The sequence below is a fragment of the Aulonocara sp. 'chitande type north' Nkhata Bay genome, linkage group LG4, assembly GCF_057382095.1.
Source record: "Aulonocara sp. 'chitande type north' Nkhata Bay isolate Kocher_YH1m ecotype deep benthic linkage group LG4, A_spYH_male_GT1.1, whole genome shotgun sequence".
Taxonomy (NCBI): Eukaryota; Metazoa; Chordata; class Actinopteri; order Cichliformes; family Cichlidae; genus Aulonocara; species Aulonocara sp. 'chitande type north' Nkhata Bay.
In genome coordinates, this window is record NC_141347.1 from 3,013,887 (window position 1) to 3,034,413 (window position 20,527).

The 20,527-nt window shown below is 42.8% G+C and overlaps 1 protein-coding gene across 1 annotated transcript in view; it reads left to right on the plus strand.

The window, feature by feature from the left end:
• The window catches only part of LOC147331743 (beta-1,4 N-acetylgalactosaminyltransferase 2-like), a 36,425-nt gene that overhangs the window by 6,575 nt on the left and 9,323 nt on the right, over window positions 1-20,527 (plus strand). Inside the window, exons 2-8 of the mRNA XM_086290508.1 lie at window positions 2,914-3,053; window positions 4,323-4,493; window positions 4,703-4,809; window positions 5,510-5,547; window positions 7,031-7,097; window positions 19,261-19,374; window positions 19,545-19,631. Coding sequence (XP_086146634.1) covers window positions 2,914-3,053; window positions 4,323-4,493; window positions 4,703-4,809; window positions 5,510-5,547; window positions 7,031-7,097; window positions 19,261-19,374; window positions 19,545-19,631 — 724 coding nt within the window. The remainder of the gene's footprint in view (window positions 1-2,913; window positions 3,054-4,322; window positions 4,494-4,702; window positions 4,810-5,509; window positions 5,548-7,030; window positions 7,098-19,260; window positions 19,375-19,544; window positions 19,632-20,527) is intronic.

Below are 20,527 nucleotides of genomic sequence, written 5' to 3' on the forward strand. Positions count from 1 at the left end.
GTTTCATGATTGAAGTAGAAACAGGAGAGGGAGGGGGAGAGGATGAGAGTAGAAGAGGCAGCTGTGCAACGTAAACACAGAATAAATCCATCTTTGTGTCTTTTTCATTGTAGCTGAAGTCCGGGACAAACTGTATTCCTTTTCACCTCAATACGAAACGCATGATATTTTCTCTGAATACGAGACGATTCCGTTTTTTACAGGACGGTTGGCAACTCTAATAATTAACCTTATGAACAAAATAAAGTTCAACATCAGTAACATAGCACCACCCAGCTGTATAGAAACTCCGTCATGCTAGCTAGTACCCAGCACGAAAAAGTCAGCATAACGAAAATAAACTCCACCTAAACTTGGTTCATATCTGACTCAGATGGACTGCAGGTCATAACTTCTTAACTGAAGTTCAGTTCACCTGACACTCTCGGACTAGCAGCCGCTTCGGGTCTCTCCTCTTGCCTCCCTTTTCCTTCATCCACCTGCTGGCCTCCACCACTTGCTAATGTTATTGAATCTGTGGAAGCTCCGTGATAGCCACCACACGAAGTAACGAATAACGAGCCTATCTAAACCCCAGTAACGAGTAACGCGTTCCCGGTTTTGGCATAATAACTAGTTACCGTGCTCGTTACCACAATAATAACGTAGTTACTGTAACGCGTTACTTAATAATGCGTTAGTCCCAACACTGGTGGCCTGTTGATTGAATTTTGTGTTAGATTATGATATATTGTTTAACAATTATTCTCTTTTAAGCAATGTGTGTCCCAATATAAAGATGTGAAAGCAGTATTATGTTTACATCATAGTTAAATAATAATAATAAAAAAATATTAATATTTTTCCAAAATAATTGTGATTATCATTTTGATCCTACTTGTGCAGACCTAGTTTGCAATGTTAAAAACAAAATTATTTTAGTTCAAATTAATTTATTTTCAAACAGGCAAAGCAAAGATGAATCCAGTGCCTTAAAATTGCAGTTTGTCTGAACACAGGCAGATGGCGCTAATTGTGATCTACTGCCTGGACTAATGGACTAATCTTTTCCAATCCCATGAGCCCCTTTGCAGCCAAAAGGACTTAAAGTATTGAAGATACAGGCGATAAACTGTCAAAATGTGATTTCCAGTGTTTCTGTATTGTTTGTTTTTTTCATGTGTAATATCTCTGCTTATATTGGTAAACAGATTGTAGTCAAAGGGTTTACAAAGGGCTTATATATAAAATAAAAAAAATAATTTCTGTTGCAATCCTTATTATTCCATAATATTGTATCTAAATTTTATTCAATTCAGTCTTTTCTGGCCACTATCGTTATTAAGGCTGGGTATTGTCACTGAGTTCTAGAATCAATTCGATCCACGATTCGATTCGATTTGAATCGGGGACATTTTGCCTCAGTCAGAAATATTATAATTCAGATCATTTATCAGTACATTTCCATATTTTTATATCTATAAAAAGAAAGCTGACACTTGCAAGACTTTATCAAAGGTGTGAGCATCACAGCAGATGCTTTTGTGTCAAAGTAGCTGAGGATAAAACAGAAAAACATGAAGGTAATTTTCCTTTCCTGGGATTTTATAAAAATATTCTGCAGTAGATCAAAAATGAAAGAAAACCATTAATCAACATATGAACATTACCTGATGCTGCTGAAGTGAAGCAGAGCAAAGTTACAGAGGTTTTATTAGAGACACAGCCATGCTTTTTGCAATTTTGCATAATTTTAAAAAGTTTAAATTTGTTCAGTAGCTTATTAAACAGCGGAAATGAGGCTTTCTTTTCGAAAGTACTTAAAAGGAAAAAAAACAGTGGCCGACAGCGCTGTAAACAACGGTAGACTTGTGCGCAAGTGAATAATGAAGAAAACAGATTTTTAGATTGGGAAACTGTTCTTGAAGTACACTGGGGGAGAGAGAGAGAGAGAGCTGTGCATGAAGTGTGATTTTATCATGGTGGAAGTAAAACAGGAAAAGTAAGAGGGAATTCATGACGATGTTTATCAAATGTGAAGCGTAGTTTGCTGCTTCATTTGCTGCTGTTTCATTGAATTTTGGTTGGAGAGAGATAAAACCTGCAGCTCAGAATCTAGCGCAAAAAATACACAAACACAAAGCGCAGACCTGCTGAAACATCAGAATCAGCGAGCTGTCGGCTTTCAGCCCCGACGACATGCTCGTGCCGTCGGGTGAGAAAGGCGACATCTCACTGATTCTGATGCGTCGGCGGGTCCGTGCTTTGTGTTTTTGTGCAGAATCCGCGTACCTGCTCTCATTTACTGTTTTAGCTGTTTGGTGGTTGTTGACATTTTGTGAGGTTTAACCTGAGATTCTGGCTTTTCAGGCAAATTAAATTTATATTAAAAAATCGGTTCAGGATTTTAATGAATCAATATCACGTTATCCATGCTAGAATCGATTTTAATCGATAAATCGATAATCAAAACCCACCCCTGATCATTATGCTGCTGCTATATTATTCTTATTTCAATTTCTGCTGCCTTCTTGGCCAGCTCACTCTTCAAAAACAAAAAACTAAAAAACAATTCTAATGTAAATGAGACTGTTCAACCAAATAAATAAAGGACATCTAAATGTCAACAAGTCATTTACAACAGCTTAAATTTTTTTGGCAAATACTGAAAATTCCTTTTTGGCAATTACACCGAAAGCTTCAACTGAGAGATGGAGGATGGACTTTTTTACAGACGCAAAGGAAACATTTTTTAAAAGAAAGCCATTTTTCATGTTAATTTTATACATGTTCGGTCATATCTAAGATGTGAGTCAAGACATAACAGATTTTATATGACTGATATGTCCATTTGTGAAGTTTAACTATTTAGATGTTAAAGATTTTGCCTTTGCTAATTAACCAACTGTAATGTGTATTTCTGTGTATTAACAGATGTATATCTATACAAACGCAAAGCTTTTTGCATTTGCTGTTGTTGGTGTGCTGTTCATCATGTTTGCATTCTATATGGGGAATTCGTGTAAATGGGCAAATGAGCTACCCAACAACAATCTTCCAACATCAAAACAAAGGTAAATTATTCCTGTATCGTGTGTCTGTGTGTGTGGACAAACTGTCCTCTTCAAACTTGTATGTTATACATTTTTCTTTTCATGGCAGATAGACTGAAGCAACTGAGTGAGAAGGATAAAGTGATGTAGCTAAAACAGTGCTGAAAGTGACCCGTGCACAATATTTGTAAGACCCTTTGAAAAGAATGGTAAATGGCCTGTATTTATATAGCGCTTTACTAGTCCCTAAGGACCCCAAAGCGCTTCACACATCCAGTCATCTACCCATTCACACACACATTCACACACTGGTGATGGCAAGCTACATTGTAGCCACAGCCACCCTGGGGTGCACTGACAGAGGCGAGGCTGCCGGACACTGGCACCACCGGGCCCTCTGACCACCACCAGTAGGCAACGGGTCAAGTGTCTTGCCCAAGGACACAACGACGAGACTGTCCAAGCCGGGGCTTGAACCGACAACCTTCCGATTACAAGGCAAACTCCCAACTCTTGAGCCACGATCGCCCCAAGAAGCTGAAAGTCTGCACGTCAATTATGTATTGATTATTTAATAGTGTCTTTGTCACAATCATTATAGAGGGCACTGCATATATGTTCAGAAATTTTCTGGGAGATTTAAGAATGATCACTAATTCATTTTATTCAACACTGCATATTTACTGTTTCCGGTCAACAATGACCAATCACTAGAAATTAATAGTGGAGACAACAATTAGTGTAAATAACTGAGTTCAGGTACATCCTCTTTTGTCAGATGGCCATAAACACACACACACACGCACACACTGGGTTCCCTAGCAACTACACTGGAAATGTTTGCACAATAGAGCCTCACTTCCATGCCAACAACTCCTCTGTTGGCAGCATCATTGTATCATTGAACTTTTCTCGTAGATTTGGTGTAAAATGCTTTTTTGAGGCCTTGCTCAGAGGTCAGTGGGTGTCAGCACCATGACAAGGTGATATATAACCTAAGTGAGGCTCTTTACTACTTATTTGATCACTACACTGGTGAGGACGAGAGATGCCAGGAAACTGACGGTGGGGATGCATTAGAGGAGAAATTGTCTGCATCAGAATATAATCCATGCAATCTAGACCAAGAAATGACTGATGAGGAGGAATCTAATGATGACTAGGATGGCCATGCTGAGGCTGCCATAAGGATCACATCATATAAGGACATACTTTCTTTTATACTTGACTGTAGTAGTTCATTTAAATGTTGATGTTGAATTGTGACTCTTCAGGACTTCCATATTACAGGGACCCTTCAGGATCTCTAAATTATAAGTCATCTTTGCCCACACAACATCGCTTACCTGGTCCATGCACCTGTCCTGATGGCTTTACAGTTCTCAAAGACCAAATCCCAAAAGACCAGTATGAGGAATTAATGCAGCGACGAGCTAAAGAGTTCCAGCAATACAAAGCCAGGTAGAAGATGGATGTATGGGTGCGAGCTTTCCGTGAACTGTTAGACTTACAGTGCAGTAATAAATGAATTAAAATGTGTGTGTGTGTGTGTGTGTGTGTGTGTGTGTGTGTGTGTGTGTGTGTGTGTGTGTGTGTGTGTGTGTGTGTGTGTCATACTGAGCATTCAAAATTATTTTGTTTAATTTTTTCCAAATCCATCTCTTCAACAGGACTAATTCAATACTATCCAAGCTACTTTTTGCTTTGCCTAACTCTCCTCTGCAGTATCCTATCCAGGGCGTTATAGTACGACCCTTGACTGCAACTGCGATACCAGGTATGTTAAGCTCAACATATGCTTCGGTCACCAATGTTTTAGTTTTTATGTTCCTATAAAAATATAAATACAAATAGAATAGTAGTTATTTGGTGATTCAGAGTCAATTGACTAGGTAAACTTAAGTCATTTAAAAAACAGCTAGAAAAAGCTACATTTCCTGTGAAAATGGCAGGTGAATGCCATGTAGTGGAAATGGTCTTTGAAAAACTGCTGAAGAAGCAGGACTATCTGCTGAAAAGAGGTAAAAAAGCTGAAAGGCCACAGATAGTCAAACCTACGCCCCCCGTTGTCAGGGTGCCTGCTCATCTCAGTGAGCTACAACGGTGCTCATGCCAGCAAGCCAAACCGGTGTGCAGAAGAAACTGCACTGTCTGCTGAAAAAAATGTTACCACGAGAAAGACTGGAATTCACGCCTCCCGCTCTCAGAACGCCTGCTTATCTCAGTTAGCTAAAACACAGCTCACCCCAGCGAGCTAAACCAGCAACCACACTTGTAGTGTGGTCCCAATCATGTTAATGGGACAAAAAATTGCACAAAAACCGTAATATTTTAAAACGTATAAAAAACTGAGTGAAAGATAGCTGAGGTTTCCTCAAGAACTCACCTTGCAACACTGGTGTAAAGTGAAAAGATGATGTGAATATGTGTATTTGAGTAGAAGGACTAAGTGACACTGAAGGTAGTTTTTATTTCAGGTTTAGCTCTGCATGCTGAAGAAGGAACGAGCTATAAGGTTGGTCTGATATCACAGATTAGAAACAGGCAGATCTCACCCAGATCTGGCTGACTGAATGGTAGAGGTTGGCTGGTTTATAAAAGTTGGCTGCTGAATGTTTGTAAAGTTCAAAGATGTGTATGCTTATTTTATTTTATAAAAGGCAATGATGTTCAAAACAATTAAATTGTACTGAAAAGTTAAACATAATTAATTGTCTCTGATCACCTCTGAGACTGTCACTAATTTTGATGTACAAATCTGGGGATTTTTGTAAATATTACAAGCAATTATACTTCTTTCTTCTTTGACATGATTTTTTAATCAATGTACAGCAGCCATATTGGGTGACCTTGGGATTTTATAGAGCTTGCTACTGAAAATGCTTTGATTTTGAGAGCCAGTATCATATTCTGAATTTAAGTTCACATTTTCTCATTTTTATGCCAAGAGAATTATATACTATATACCAACTGTCAAAAAATGTATTATTGCATTCATGTGTGGCAAACAAGGCTTGGTATACAATCTGCATAGTCAGTATGGGATACAAATAATATCAGGCTGATCCTGCCACAATTTGTTGTCACCCAGAGTGGGCACTCCACCCATTTTTTAGCTGACGTGGCAGTTTTCAAAAAAACAGCAGGAATCACCTGATTTGTGATACGATATGTATCACATGAGCAACAGATACTTGTTATAGTTGTTAGTTCATTGGCCTTGAGACTAGACCAGAAGAAATAATGAAGGACATTATTGTACATTGACCAGAGAAATAGGCTAAATTTTGAACCTGGAACAGGGCATGGAGATATCATTTAGTACAGTTTTTTATGTATAAAATCAGTCTAGCAGTACATTGAAACAGCAATGACCAAAAGGACGACAAGCTTTTATAAATTTTCTTCCATGAGGTTCTAGTCTTACGTGTGTAGTCTTACCACTACAATAATAGCTGCCAATTATCAATTACAGCCCCTTTTGGTAGTTGATTTTGAAATTTCTCAAACAGCACAAGCTCACATGATAGATTTTAACTTTATTAGCCTTTGACATTTGTCTAAAAGCACCCTCTTGCAATCTCTACATAAGTTGGGGTGGCAGGTTTATTTCATATTCCTAAATTTTTACTTTTAAGATTCACGCACTGAAACCTATGCTTGCAGGACAGTGGATTTCACAATATAATTCAAACTGTCCTCAGTTGAAGAAGCTGTGCGTACTTGCGTTTCCCACTATTTTGCAATCTAACAAGACAGACCACACACCCTTTGGGCTGTGTAGTGCACCTGATATGCACTGAATGCTATAAAACTATAGGAACGCTGAAAAATATGTATTTGCATCAGGTTCTCAGTTTCCGTCTCACTTTAAAGCTTTCTTCTGGTTTAAAAAGACAGCTTGAGTGGTGGTGCAGTTTTGTGGAGGTGGTAGTAGTATTGGTATTGCTAAAATTACTCAGAGTGCTTTTTAGTTTATTCATGTGTTTCTATTCTAGGTTTTCTTAACTGTGTCAAATGGTGTCCTAACCACAGAAACTCCAACTGCAGAGGCCACTGTTCAAGGTGAGTTTCCAAGTCAAAGGTAAATTTATATATACACTGGTACCAAATTAACATTGGTTTGGGTTTTTTCTTTTGTTATTTTTAATTATTGAATATTATTAGCTTGCTTTTTTCTCTTTGTTTCATTGTTTTTTGTTCCTGTGTCCCCAATAGAAGGATGAACACTGTACAGAAAATGCTAATATTTATATAATTATTTTGGATGAAAATTTGAGCAGCGGAAGACTAGTAAAAGCTAGGTGTAAGGTAAACTATATGCCAAGAGTGAACAAGACATTGATACACTGATCCATACCAGTACAGCGTCTACAGCAATTACATTGGAATATCATTCAAACTGGAGAAGTTTATTTGAATGGTAACAAAGAGAGGAAAGGTAGTCAGAACTAAGGGGATTGCACTTGTTGATCTGTGGGACCAGCACCCGAATACAGGAAGTTTGATCATATGAGTATTACTTCAGTGCAGAGCTTGGAAGGAGTTGGTGAGGGGACTCCCCCAGTTCTAATTGCCTCTAATTTCTAAATACCCCAGTACCCCAGCTAAACTGAGAGGACTGAGTAGCCTTACAGGCCCAGTATGTACCGGTCACAGCTGTTGCAGCAGCGCCCCTCTTGTTCAGTGTTCTTGGAATATGACTGGGTTTAGTTTAGTGGCCTGGAGTGTAAGACTCAAGGTTCTGAGTTAAATTTCTCTAGCCACACCTGATGGCCAGGGCTTTTCCCGTGGAGGCTAGCAGGCCTCAGACCAAAGAAGCTACATGGGTCCAACTACCACCATGGTGGGAGTATACTTGAATCCTCCACCCTCCAACAAGTTTTCTTTCCAGACATTGAGATTTTCTCCAATGAATGAGAAGTTGCTTCTCTATGCCTTTGGGTTGGGGAAAAGGTCCTGACTATCATTTGTCTGTGTGCCAAATGACACTTCAGAGTGCTCAGCCTTCTTGGGGTCATTTGTTGGAGTGCTGGGGAGTGTGCCATCTGGGGATTCCATTGTTCTACTCCATAACTTCACATGGGCAATGATAGCGGGACCTGGAGAGGTGTCATAGGGAGGAATAGGCTGTTATATCTGAATGGAGTTCTGTTACTGGACTTCAGTGTTAACGACAACATAACACCACGATTGAGGGTATTCATAAGTGAATGTGGCACCAGAACACTATGTAGAAGGTTGATGGTCAGTTTTGTAATCGTATTATCAGATCTGCAGCCATAAGTCATGGACACTCATGTGCAGAGATGAGATGCGCCGCTAGTTGATCACCACCTGGTGATCAGTTGTGGCAGAAAATTCTGGACAGACCTGGTGAGGGTATGCTGCAGGCAGGGGCCATCTTCAATTCCCACTGTAATTTAATTTATTCCATTTTTTTTTTCCATTCATTCGCTTCCGCTTATCCTTTTCAGGGTGAGAGAAAGAAGACAGGATAAAAGACATGCTGTGGAAGAGAGACAGCGATTAATAACAGATATGATTCAATGCAAAGAGGTCTGTTAATACATAGTGAGTGAGAAAGGTGACTGGAAAGGAAAAACTCAATGCATCATGGGAATCCCCCGGCAGCCTACGTCTATTGCAGCATAACTAAGGGAGGATTCAGGGTCACCTGGTCCAGCCCTAACTATATGCTTTAGCAAAAAGGAAAGTTTGAAGCCTAATCTTGAAAGTAGAGATAGTGTCTGTCTCCTGAATCCAAACTGGAAGCTGGTTCCACAGAAGAGGGGCCTGAAAACTGAAGGCTCTGCCTCCCATTCTACTTTTAAATACTCTGGGAACAACAAGTAGGCCTGCAGAGCGAGAGCGAAGTGCTCTAATAGGGTGATATGGTACTACAAGGTCATTAAGATAAGATGGGGCCTGATTATTTAAGACCTTGTATGTGAGGAGCAGGATTTTGAATTCTGGATTTAACAGGAAGCCAAAACATGAGAAATCTGCTCTCTCTTTCTAGTCCCTGTCAGGACTCTTGCTGCAGCATTTTGGATTAGCTGAAGGCTTTTCAGCGAGTTTTTTGGACATCCTGATAATAATGAATTACAGTAGTCCAGCCTGGAAGTAATAGCTGTAGAAGACGCATGGCAGATCCTACCACATTGTCACACTTTCAAACACTTCTTTATTCTGTTGGCGTTTGTTTTACACTTGGCTGCAGCTTTTCACCTGCCAGCCACACATACACAATAACAACACTCAGGCCCCAGTTCACTCTTTTATGGAGAGAGGCGTGATGATCTCATGCAGCTCAGGTGTGTTTTCCTCCACCGCAGTGTGCCACGAACCACGCCCCATCACACCTCAACTGCACTCTGAGGGAGGCTGGGAACAGTGAATCTGAGTGGATCATGTGCTGCATTTCTAAATTGGCAACAAGGGGCTGCGGCTTGTAGAGCCTGTGGGACTCCAGAGGCAACTGACAGGTTGCAGGCTAAGCAAAGTACAGTTGTGGGTCTTATGTGGCTGATTCAAAAATGTAGGGGTGGAGTTCATTGAGACCATGGAAGAAGAACTTTTTCTTTTTCTAAATGTATATAAATTATTTGCTAAAACCAGAACACAATATTGTGGTCTAATAGAATACATGTTTGGTGTTTGGAAGAATTGTTTCCAGTGCCTTCACAAAACACTTTATTATGTTTAGAAAACAAATGGTAACACAACTCAAGTGCGGGACTCAGGCAAAACAACAAGGCAGAAGAAGTAGTTAAAGACTTAAAGATATTTACAAATAATTTAAACTGGGGTGAGTGACTAATTCGACTTAAACAAACACAAAACACATGAGTGATCTTTTACGTGGGCAAGAGTCTTGACTAAACACAAATATCAGATTAACTTGAGTGAGACACTGTGTCAAGAGATGTATTCTAAAACACTTCAGCTGAGAATCAGAGAGGAGAAACACACAGTTTTACTTGCATCAAGGACAGCCACAGAGCACCTGCACGAGAGTGAGAGCTCAGGGACTCGTGCTCCACCACTGCCCTGGTCTTTATTTATAGACATCAGTGGGTGTTGGTTCCTTACATTGGAATGTGGATGGAGAGCTGCACTGGTCCTTTTGAACAGTTGTTGATTGCACTGCTGACTCACACATTAAGGTCAATGAAGGGTTTTCATGTACTCAGCCTAAAGTGTGTCTGATCCTTCCACTGTCTAGGTGGTAATTATCTGTTATGTTCTACAAAGATTGCTGGCTCTCCATTATTTCTGTCAGTAACACATTAAACTAGCCGTTATTACTTTTTTTTAGATTTTTATAATTTTTTTCCTGTAACATGTGTAAAATAAAAATTGCAATCTCAAAAGACTGAATTCATAAAAGAGTAATGTGATAAAATTTAGAAGACAAAGACATATACATGTGTTCTTTTTCTTACAAGGTATCTTGACACTTTTTTAAAAGCACTACCCTGCAACCCTACCCTTTTTTATTACATCTTTTTATATTATGATGGTTTTCCCTTGGACTTGCCTCCATAGCTCCATACAATTTTAGACATCGTGTCTCCTCAATCAGCGTAGTATTGGTGGTTTTACATGAATCTTATTTGGTAAAGTTCAGGGCTTCATATTGTTGTTGTCAATTATCAGTAACTAATTAATTTTGGCTGGGCTAGCGTGGTAGTTAACACTGTTGCCTCACAGCAAGAAGTGTTATATCTTCACTCCGGGTTACTAGTATAACAATGATACTCGGACCACGACGTAACTTGAGGTATTTATTATAACGGCATAACTTAACATGGAGCTAGCCCGAGCGACAGCCTAAAGCTTTTTATCCCATAATGCATCTGGGCGTGACCGCTACGGGTCCTGTTATAACCCAAAATACACAACATCTCCTCCCCTCTTACAAAGGATGTACTACGAAATAAACAGGTGATCTACTCACAAACTTCAGTCTTCACTGGCACATGACAGTAATAGCCTCACAAACATTTCACCTCTTATTAACTGTAAGGTTACAACACCAACTCTTTTAATTGCTATCTTGGGGAGTGAGGGTGGACTACCTCAACCTCCCCCATGACCCATGGGGATTATTCTGCCCCGTTCATTTGGGTCAGGTGCCATCTAATAACTCAGACGAACAGGAGGCCGCCGCTCTCTGTTGGGGTAACATCAGTCTGTGTGCTCTCTTGTGGAGCCTTTGTTCCTGACACCGAAGATGTCTCAGTCTCTCTTACAGTCTCATTTACAGGTGGAACCACTGTTCCTGATGTGGTGGAGTTCTCTACTTGTGTGTGTGAAGGGGCTGCCGAGTCGATGAGTGCATTTCCAAGATCTCCGCAAGACCCTTCTGCAGACACTGGTGCGGACCGGAGTAGCTGATCCACGTGTCTTCTCCACACTCCATCGGCCACCTGAACTGTATATGAAACTGGACCAGTTTGAGCAATGACAGTTGCAGGAACCCACTTGTGTACTCCTCGGTAGTTCCTGGCCTGCACTTACTCGCCGGTGCTGAAGACTCTGTCCTTGACCTTTTGACCCCTGTACATGATTTGTTTCTCTTGTTTTTGTACAGTGTCCTTCACAGTTGAGGGTTTCAAAAGATCAAAGGTAGTGCGCAGATCTCTTTTGAACATTGCGTTGGCAGGAGATGTCCTTGTGGTCGCATGTGGACTATTCCGGTAGTTAAGCAGAAACTTGTGCAGTCTCTGATGCAGTGTTCCTTGGCCTTGTGATGTTTTCAGTGCATGTTTCATTGTCTGAACAAACCTTTCTGCAAGACCATTCGTTGCAGGATGGTATGGAGCTGACGTAATGTGCTGCACTCCATTAGCCTGTAGGAAAGCCTCCATTTCCTGTGAAACCAGATGAGGTCCATTGTCAGAGACTATCTGAGTAGGAGATCCAAACCTACTGAACATTTCTCCTAGAGCTTCTATGGTCTTTTCAGTGGTGGCTGATTTCATGATGGTCACTTCAGGCCATTTACTGTGTGCATCAACAGCTACAAGAAACATTTTGTCCTCGTATGGACCTGCAAAGTCAATGTGTACCCAATGCCATGGCTCCTGTGGGAACTCCCAGGGATGGAGAGGAGCAAGTGGTGGGTTTTTCCGGACCATCTGACACGAAGAGCAGTTTTTAGCAATCTCCTCAATCTGTTTGTCCATATTTGGCCACCAAAAATAGCTTCTCGCTATTTCCTTCATTCTCACTATTCCACTATGTCCTGCATGCAGTTGCTTCAACAGTTTTGGTCGCAATGACATGGGAATGATGACTCTCCTCCCCCACAGCAAACATCCCGCCTGAACAGAAAGCTCCACCCGCTTTCCCAGGAAAGCCTTCAGGTCTACACCCTTACTTGCAGGCAGACCCTTAATGATCCAGTCCAGCACTGCTGCCAACACAGGGTCAATTCTGGATGCCTTTTTCACCTGCACAGCCGAAACAGGTGCTGTCTCTACCTCCCTGAAGTAGAGGATCTCAACTGTGTCAGAGACGGGTTTTTTAACAGGAAGGGGTAACCTGGACAACCCATCTGCATTGCAATGAGACTCCGATTTGCAATACTTGATGTCATAAGAATGTCCTGACAATATCAACGCCCACCTCTGGAGACGTGAAGCAGCAAGAGATGGAATCCCTGTATAGGGTCCCAGGATGGTTGTGAGAGGCCTATGGTCAGTAAACAGTGTAAACTTCCTACCGTACAGGTACTGGTGGAATTTCCGAACACTGAATACAATGCTCAGCGCCTCTCATTCCAGCTGAGCATAGTTGGACTCTGCTGTGTTTAATCAGAATCAGAATCAGAAAGGTTTTATTGCCAAATGTTGAGCAGGTTTACAACATTAGGAAATTGCTGCGGTGCTTCAGTGCAAACATACTGTCATAAATTACGCTTAAATAGACATGAAAATAAAAATGAGAATAAGAATTAAAAGTGCTAAGTAGATAGATAGATATATACATGATATATACATGAGTGCAGGTGGTGATCAGTGCCAAACATGGAATGATGCAGTGAACACAGCGTAGGGTCATGTGTTAGTGGTGGGAACAGTCATACGGTTATTGTTCATGTGTCCAACAGCAGAGGGGAAGAAACTGTTCTTATGGTGAGAGGTTCTGGTGCGAATGGACCGGAGCCTCCTGCCTGAGGGGAGCAGGTCAAACAGACTGTGTCCAGGGTGAGAAGGGTCAGCTGAGATCCGAGCTGCACGCCCCAGTGTCCTGGAGCTGTACAGGTCCTGCAGAGATGGGAGTCTGCAGCCAATCACCTTCTCAGCAGAGCGCACAACACGCTGCAGTCTCTGTTTGTCCCTGATAGTGGCTCCAGCGTACCACACGGTGATGGAGGAGGTGAGGATGGACTCGATGATTGCGGTGTAGAATTGCATCATCGTCCGTGTTGGCAGGTTGAATTTCTTCAGCTGCCTCAGGAAGTACATCCTCTGCTGGGCTTTCTTAATGACAGAGGTGATGGTGGGCTCCCACTTCAGGTCCTGGGTGATGGTGGTACCCAGGAAGCGGAATGAGTCCACAGAGGTGATGGGGGTGTCAGTCAGGATGATGGGGGGGAGTGGGGCTGTGTGCTTCCTGAAGTCCACAATAATCTCCACTGTCTTCTGGGCATTCAGCACCAGGTTGTTGTGGCTGCACCAGGACACCAGACGTTCAACCTCCCTCCTGTAGGCAGACTCATCCCCGTCCGAGATGAGTCCAATAACGGTGGTGTCATCTGCAAACTTGATTAGCTTGACAGACTGGTGGGTGGAGGTGCAGCAGTTGGTATACAGGGAGAAGAGCAGAGGAGAAAGAACACAGCCCTGAGGGGAGCCGGTGCTGATGGTCCGGGAGTCCGGGACATTCTTTCCCAGCCTCACATGCTGCTTCCTGTCCGTCAGGAAGTCAGTGATCCACCGGCAGATGGGATCAGGCACATTCATCTGGGAAAGCTTGCCTCGGAGATGGTCTGGAAGGATGGTGTTGAAGGCAGAGCTGAAGTCCACAAACAGGATCCTGGCGTAGGTTCCTGGGGAGTCCAGATGCTGCAGGATGAAGTGTAGGGCCATGTTGATGGCGTCATCTACAGACCTGTTGGCTCTGTATGCAAACTGCAGGGGGTCCAGGAGGGGGGCCGTGAGGGTCTTGAGATGGGAGAGAACCAGGCGCTCAAAAGACTTCATGACCACAGATGTCAGAGCCACGGGTCTGTAGTCATTTAGTCCAGTGATCCTAGGTTTCTTGGGGACAGGGATTATGGTAGAGGACTTGAAGCAGGCAGGCACATGACATGCCTGCAGTGAGGAGTTGAAAATGCCAGAAAACACTGGGGCCAGCTCGTTTGCACAGTGTCTGAGGGTGGCAGGAGACACACCGTCTGGGCCGGGAGCTTTTCGAGCATTCAGACTCTTAAACTGCTTCCTCACATCTGCTTCATGAATATGAAGAGTTGTGGTGGGAGGAGGTGGTGTGAAATCCTCTTTTGTGTGGGGTGAGGAGGGGGGTGTTGTAGGTGAAGTGTTTGAAGGTGGTGATGGCTCTATGGAGGGGGGAGAGGTGGGGGAATGAGTGTCCAAAGTGTCTCTATTGTTGGGGCCGTTGGAGGTGTGAAGGCTGCCTGATGGCTCGTCTAAACGGCAGTAGAAGTCGTTAAGGGTGTTGGCTAAGAGCAAGTCGTCAGTGGAGTGGGGGGTTTTAGGCTTGTAGTTTGTAATATTCCTAAAACCTTTCCACACAGAGGCCGAGTCATTCTCTGAGATCTGCTGCTGCATCTTCTCAGAGTGCTGATGTTTGGCAATGTCCACTTCTTTAGTGAACCTGTACTTGGCCTCTCTGTAGCAGTCCCTGTCTCCGCTTCTGAACGCCTTTCTCTTTTCCAGCCACAGCTTTTTGAGTTTAGGAGTAAACCAGGGTTTGTCATTGTTATAACTCACCCTGGTGCGTGATGGCACAATGCTGTCCTCACAGAAGTGGATATAGGAGGTGACAGTGTCCGTAAACTCGTCCAAGCTGTTAGAAGCAGCCTTCATTGTGTCCCAGTCTGTAGACTCCAAACACGTGCGAAGCTCCTCCACAGCCTTGTTGCTCCACAGTTTTTTGGTCCTCACGACAGGTTTGGAGAGCTTCAGCCTCTGTCTGTACGCGGGGATTAGGTGGATCATGACGTGGTCAGAAAGTCCGAGTGAAGCGCGGGGCACCGCACGATAGGCCCCCCTGATCGTGCTGTAACAGTGGTCTAATGTCCTCTCCTCTCTGGTCGGGCATTTAATATACTGCTTGTATTTGGGAAGCTCATGGCTCAGATTGGCTTTGTTAAAGTCCCCAAGAGCAATGATGAGAGAGTCCGGGAATGTCCGCTCCATGTGCAGTATCTGCTCCGCGAGTGCGCACTGAGCTGCCTGCGCATCTGCATCTGGCGGGATGTAAACAGCGGCCAGGATGAATGAAGCAAACTCCCGCGGAGAATAAAACGGTTTGCAGTGAATAAAAAGGTATTCCAGAGAGGAAGAGCAGTGCTGAGCAATCACTGTTACATCTGTGCACCAGCCACTATTAATGTAGAAGCAGACACCTCCACCTTTGGTCTTACCAGAGAGAGAGGCCTGCCGGTCAGCGCGCAGCAGATGAAAGCCCTCCAGCTTGAGCGCGCTGTCCGGGATGTCCTCACAGAGCCACGACTCCGTAAAACATAAGACACAGGAGGAGGCAAAGTCTCTGTTCATGCTTCTAATCAGGGCCAGCTCGTCTATTTTATTCCTGAGTGAGCGTACATTGGAAAGGAAGATCCCAGGAAGAGCAGTTCGCAGTCCACGTCTCCTCAGACGCACCAGTGCGCCGGCTCGCTTACCTCTCTTTCGGCGTCTCACTTTCCTGATCAGAGTCTGCAGTAAATCTGCCGCAGATGCGACAAATATTGGAAATAAATCCACAGGCGTTGTAGTCCTGTGGTTAAGAAGCTCTTCTCTGGTGTAAGAATATCCAGAGGAGTGCCCAGACACAGAAGTTATGCACAAAAACAAAACAAAAGTAACGCACTGAAGCACCAGGGCATCCATACGCGGCGCCATCTTGGATCAACGTCCTTGGATAATGTCCTTGATGGGAATGCAATTGGCCTTTCTTCGCCATTTGGGAGAATGTGGGAAATCACTGCCCCCACCCCATAGGGAGAAGCATCACAAGCAAGCTGAATTGGGAACTTGGGATTGAAGTGGGTTAGCACCTCAGATGCAGTCAGTGAATCCTTTGCCTTTTGAAAGGCCTCTTGGCAGCTTGCTGTCCACTCCCATGCTTCTTCCTTGCGTAGCAGGTTGTGCAGTGGTTTCAGGAGTGATGCCAAGTTGGGTATGAACCGTCCGTAGTAGTTCAACAGCCCTAAGAAAGACTTTAACTGACTGACATTTCGTGGTGGGGGTGCATCCACGATTGCTGTGATCTTCGAAGGTGCAGTGTGAAGTCCATTTTCATCAATCACGTGCCCTAGATATTCCACAGATGACTGGAAAAAGTCACATTTCTCCTTACGGACTCTCAATCCGTATTCCTTCAGCCTCTGAAGGGTCGCATCCAAGTTGCGCAGATGCTCTTCATCATCTGCTCCTGTACACAGGATATCATCCAGATAGCATTGCACACCAGGTAATCCCCTCAGGATTTGATCAATCGCTCGTTGAAACAATGCTGGAGCTGATGTGATGCCAAAAGGCAACCTGCAAAATCTGAAAAGTCCCTTATGTGTGTTAATAGTCAACATGTCACATGACTGCTCTTCGACGTGCATTTGCAGGTAAGCTTGGTTGAGATCTATTTTGCTGAACTTTTGTCCTCCACTCAGACCAGCAAATAAGTCATCAATCAGCGGAAGGGGATACTGCTCTGCTGTTAATACAGGATTCACGGATACCTTGAAGTCTCCGCAGATCCGGATTCCGCCGTCCTTTTTAAGAACTGGAACGATGGGCGTAGCCCACTCGCTGGTCGTAACCGGCTCCAGAACACCATTCTTGACCAATGCGTCTAAATTAGACTCCACCTTGGGCCGAATGGCGTACGGCACAGGTCTAGCCTTCATAAAGACTGGCTTGGAGTCAGGCTTGAGATGCAGCTTCACTGTAATTTTTTTCATGCTGCCCAGTTCCTCACGAAAAACCTCCTGGTGTTTTCCCAGTATGGCCTGTAGCTGAGAGGAACCATGCAACAGCTTTCTCACTCCTTGCCAGTTGAGTCTGATTGTTTTGAGCCACACACGTCCCATTATAGCAGGGCAGTTCTTCTGCGTAACATACACAGGCAGCTTAGCAGTTTGGCCATTGTATTGAACAGTCACCTCTGCCATTCCTTTCATAGGCACTCGATGTCCAGTATATCCTTTAAATACTGTGTCGGAGGGTTTGAGTGGACGGTGCTTCAGACATGTCCTATAGACATTATATGACACTAGTGATGCTTTTGACCCAGTGTCAATCTGCATTTTTACAACATGTCCCTCCAGTTTGGGCGTGACCCAAAAGCCATCTGAGGTTTCATCCACCTTCAGTATTCGCACAGTATTTATTGCAGACAACACTTCTTCACCTGAGGAGTCATTTGCTCTATCCTCATGAAGCTTAACTGTGTGAACATGTCTTTCTTTTTTGAATCTTGCAGTGCCTCTTTTATTTCCAGGCTTTGAGTTCTTTTGTTCCTGCATGCCCGTGCTACATGACCTTTTTTTCCACAGTTGTTGGAATCCATTTCTTTGCACCAGCAATCACTAGCAAGGTGTCCTAACTTGCCACAGCGGAAGCATGGTCCCTGTGCATTTGCTTTACCATTGTCTAGTTTGTGTACTCTGTCTGTAGCATGTAGCGCATGGGCTTCTTTTGATGCCATTTCCATGGTCACACTGATATTAATTGCCTTCTCAAGAGTCAAGTCACTTTCCGTGAGCAATTTCTTCTGTGCAGCTTCATTTCTTAAACCACACACGAGTCTGTCTCTTAATGTGTCATTTAAAACATCTTTAAACTCACAGTGTTCAGCTAATTTGTGTAACGATGCAACGAACATTGTGACAGACTCACCCTCTTCTTGGTTTCGCTTGTGAAACCTGAACCGTTCAGCGATCACGAGGGGCTTGGGCGAGAAGTGTTTGGTCAGTGTGTCCACGATCTCTGTGAAACTTTTATTGCCGGGCTTTGCTGGCTGTAGCAGGCTCCTTAGCAGGGTAAAAGTCTTTGGGCCTATCACACTCAAAAAAATGGGCACCAGTTTAGCATCCTGTATGTCGTTAGCCGCAACGAAATATCCAAAACGCTCCGTATATGAGCTCCATTGCTCCGTGCTTTCGTCGAAGGGACCGATAGGGCCAGTAACTCCAGCCATTACTCGGCTCCTGGTTGAATGGCACTCTTCCCCTAACAACTGTTCCTTTTCGTAACGTCTCTTTTACCCGTTTATGTTTTGGTTAGCGTCACTTACGGAGTCTGCCTTCGTCGTCCTGTCCGCTGTACATTCCTCCCTCCGGCGCCGTCTAACACCAAGTCAGTACGAGGCATCAGCAGGAAAAAAAAGTGTAAAACTCCAAGCGGACTGCAGCGTCGGTCCAGACGTCCTCGTCGCCACTTTTGTTATATCTTCACTCCGGGTTACCAGTATAACAATGACCACGACGTAACTTGAGGTATTTATTATAACGGCATAACTTAACATGGAGCTAGCCCGAGCGACAGCCTAAAGCTTTTTATCCCATAATGCATCTGGGCATGACCGCTACGGGTCCTGTTATAACCCAAAATACACAACAAGAAGGGCCTGAATTCATCTTCACCATCTACTGTATTTTTGTGTGGAGTGTGCATGCTCTCTCTGTGTTTGCACTGGTTCTCTTGTCTACTCTGGCTCCCTCCCAGAATCCAAACACATGCAGTGGTTGAGGTTAGGTTAGTTGGTTATTCTTAACTGCCTGTGAATGTGAGTGTCAATGGTTGTCTGTATGTGTTAGACCTGCGACGGACTGGCGACCCACCCCGACCTCCCAATAAGGATAAGCGCAAGAGAATGGATGGGCGAATAATTTAATTAGGAAAGACACTTTCCTAATTAGCCAGAATAAATTACTCTGAATTAAAGACTACTCCTATTATATTATAAGCCCTTTCTGAGAAATGACGAGCAGTATTATATTACTTTAAAATTGTCTGGTTTTAATTCACAGGTTCTGGAGAGACGAAACTGATTATTGAGTCTAGCAGCCTGTTGGTCCTCAATGACCTGCTGGCCAAAGTGTCCTATACCAGCACCATCTACCACATAAACACTGGAGACCTTGGTATGTGTCAGAAATGTGAAGCGCTATAAACACCCATTTTTAAATGACAATTGAATTTGCAAAATAATGTGCATTTTACACATGATCATTAATGCATGTTTAAAATAACTGTGAAAGAAAAAGTGAGTCCCCCTTGTTCTGAACCTAAACATTTTTTTTTTTTTGTTTAGTCACCTTCCAGTTTGAAAACTATGAAGCCGTGTTTCCCATTACCATCCAGCAGCCTCATGTACCAGTCCTGTATGACATGGGAACAGGTAGAAGTGAATTCTTGATCAGCGCTTAATATTCAAGCCCATATTCATTTAAATATTCAAATTCAAATTCAAATTTTATTTGTCACGTACACAGTCATACACAGTACGATATGTAGTGAAATGCTTGGACAACTGCTCGTGACCTAAAGAAAACAAAAAAGGAAAAGGCTATGAATAAGATAGGAAATAAATATGAAAAATTAAAAAGGGTAAATTAACTAGGAAGGAATAAAATATAAATTAAGGTTAAAAATGAAATAACTGTACAACACAAATTAGAATGAAGGGTAAATTTAACTGGGAGAATAAGATAAAATATATAAATTAAAGTTGAAAATAAAATAACTGTACAACAAAATACACAATATAGAACTATATAAGAATGTATGAAGAAATATAAATAAATATATACACAATAACAGCAGCATATACACAACATATACACATATATCCAACATATATTGTTGGAAAATGCTTCTTTAATATATTAATTGCATGCTGTTAAGAGCATTAACAGCATCCAAAGAACATTATGTTGATGCAAAATCATTATTTCCTTCAGTTACTGTCATTTTCTCATTATCTTACCTTTCTCAGAAAAACAATCTTAAGCCTCTTCTTCTTCACTCCTAGATGTTTCCACATTAGGAAGTATCTTAAACACTATGCTTTGTTAAAAACTAGTAACTGATTAGTTAATAAATATCACCAAGAAGACCTCACAATAGTATAATATAGTTTGAGCAATCTTCTGGATATGGGTATCCTATACCAAGCCTATATCATAACTCCATTCTTAAAGTGAGGTGTTTGCAGACATCATAGCATGGTGTGGTAGAACTATTTCGACCAGCTGACATGGGTCTTTGTCAAGATTTTCAATCAGTCCCTATCAT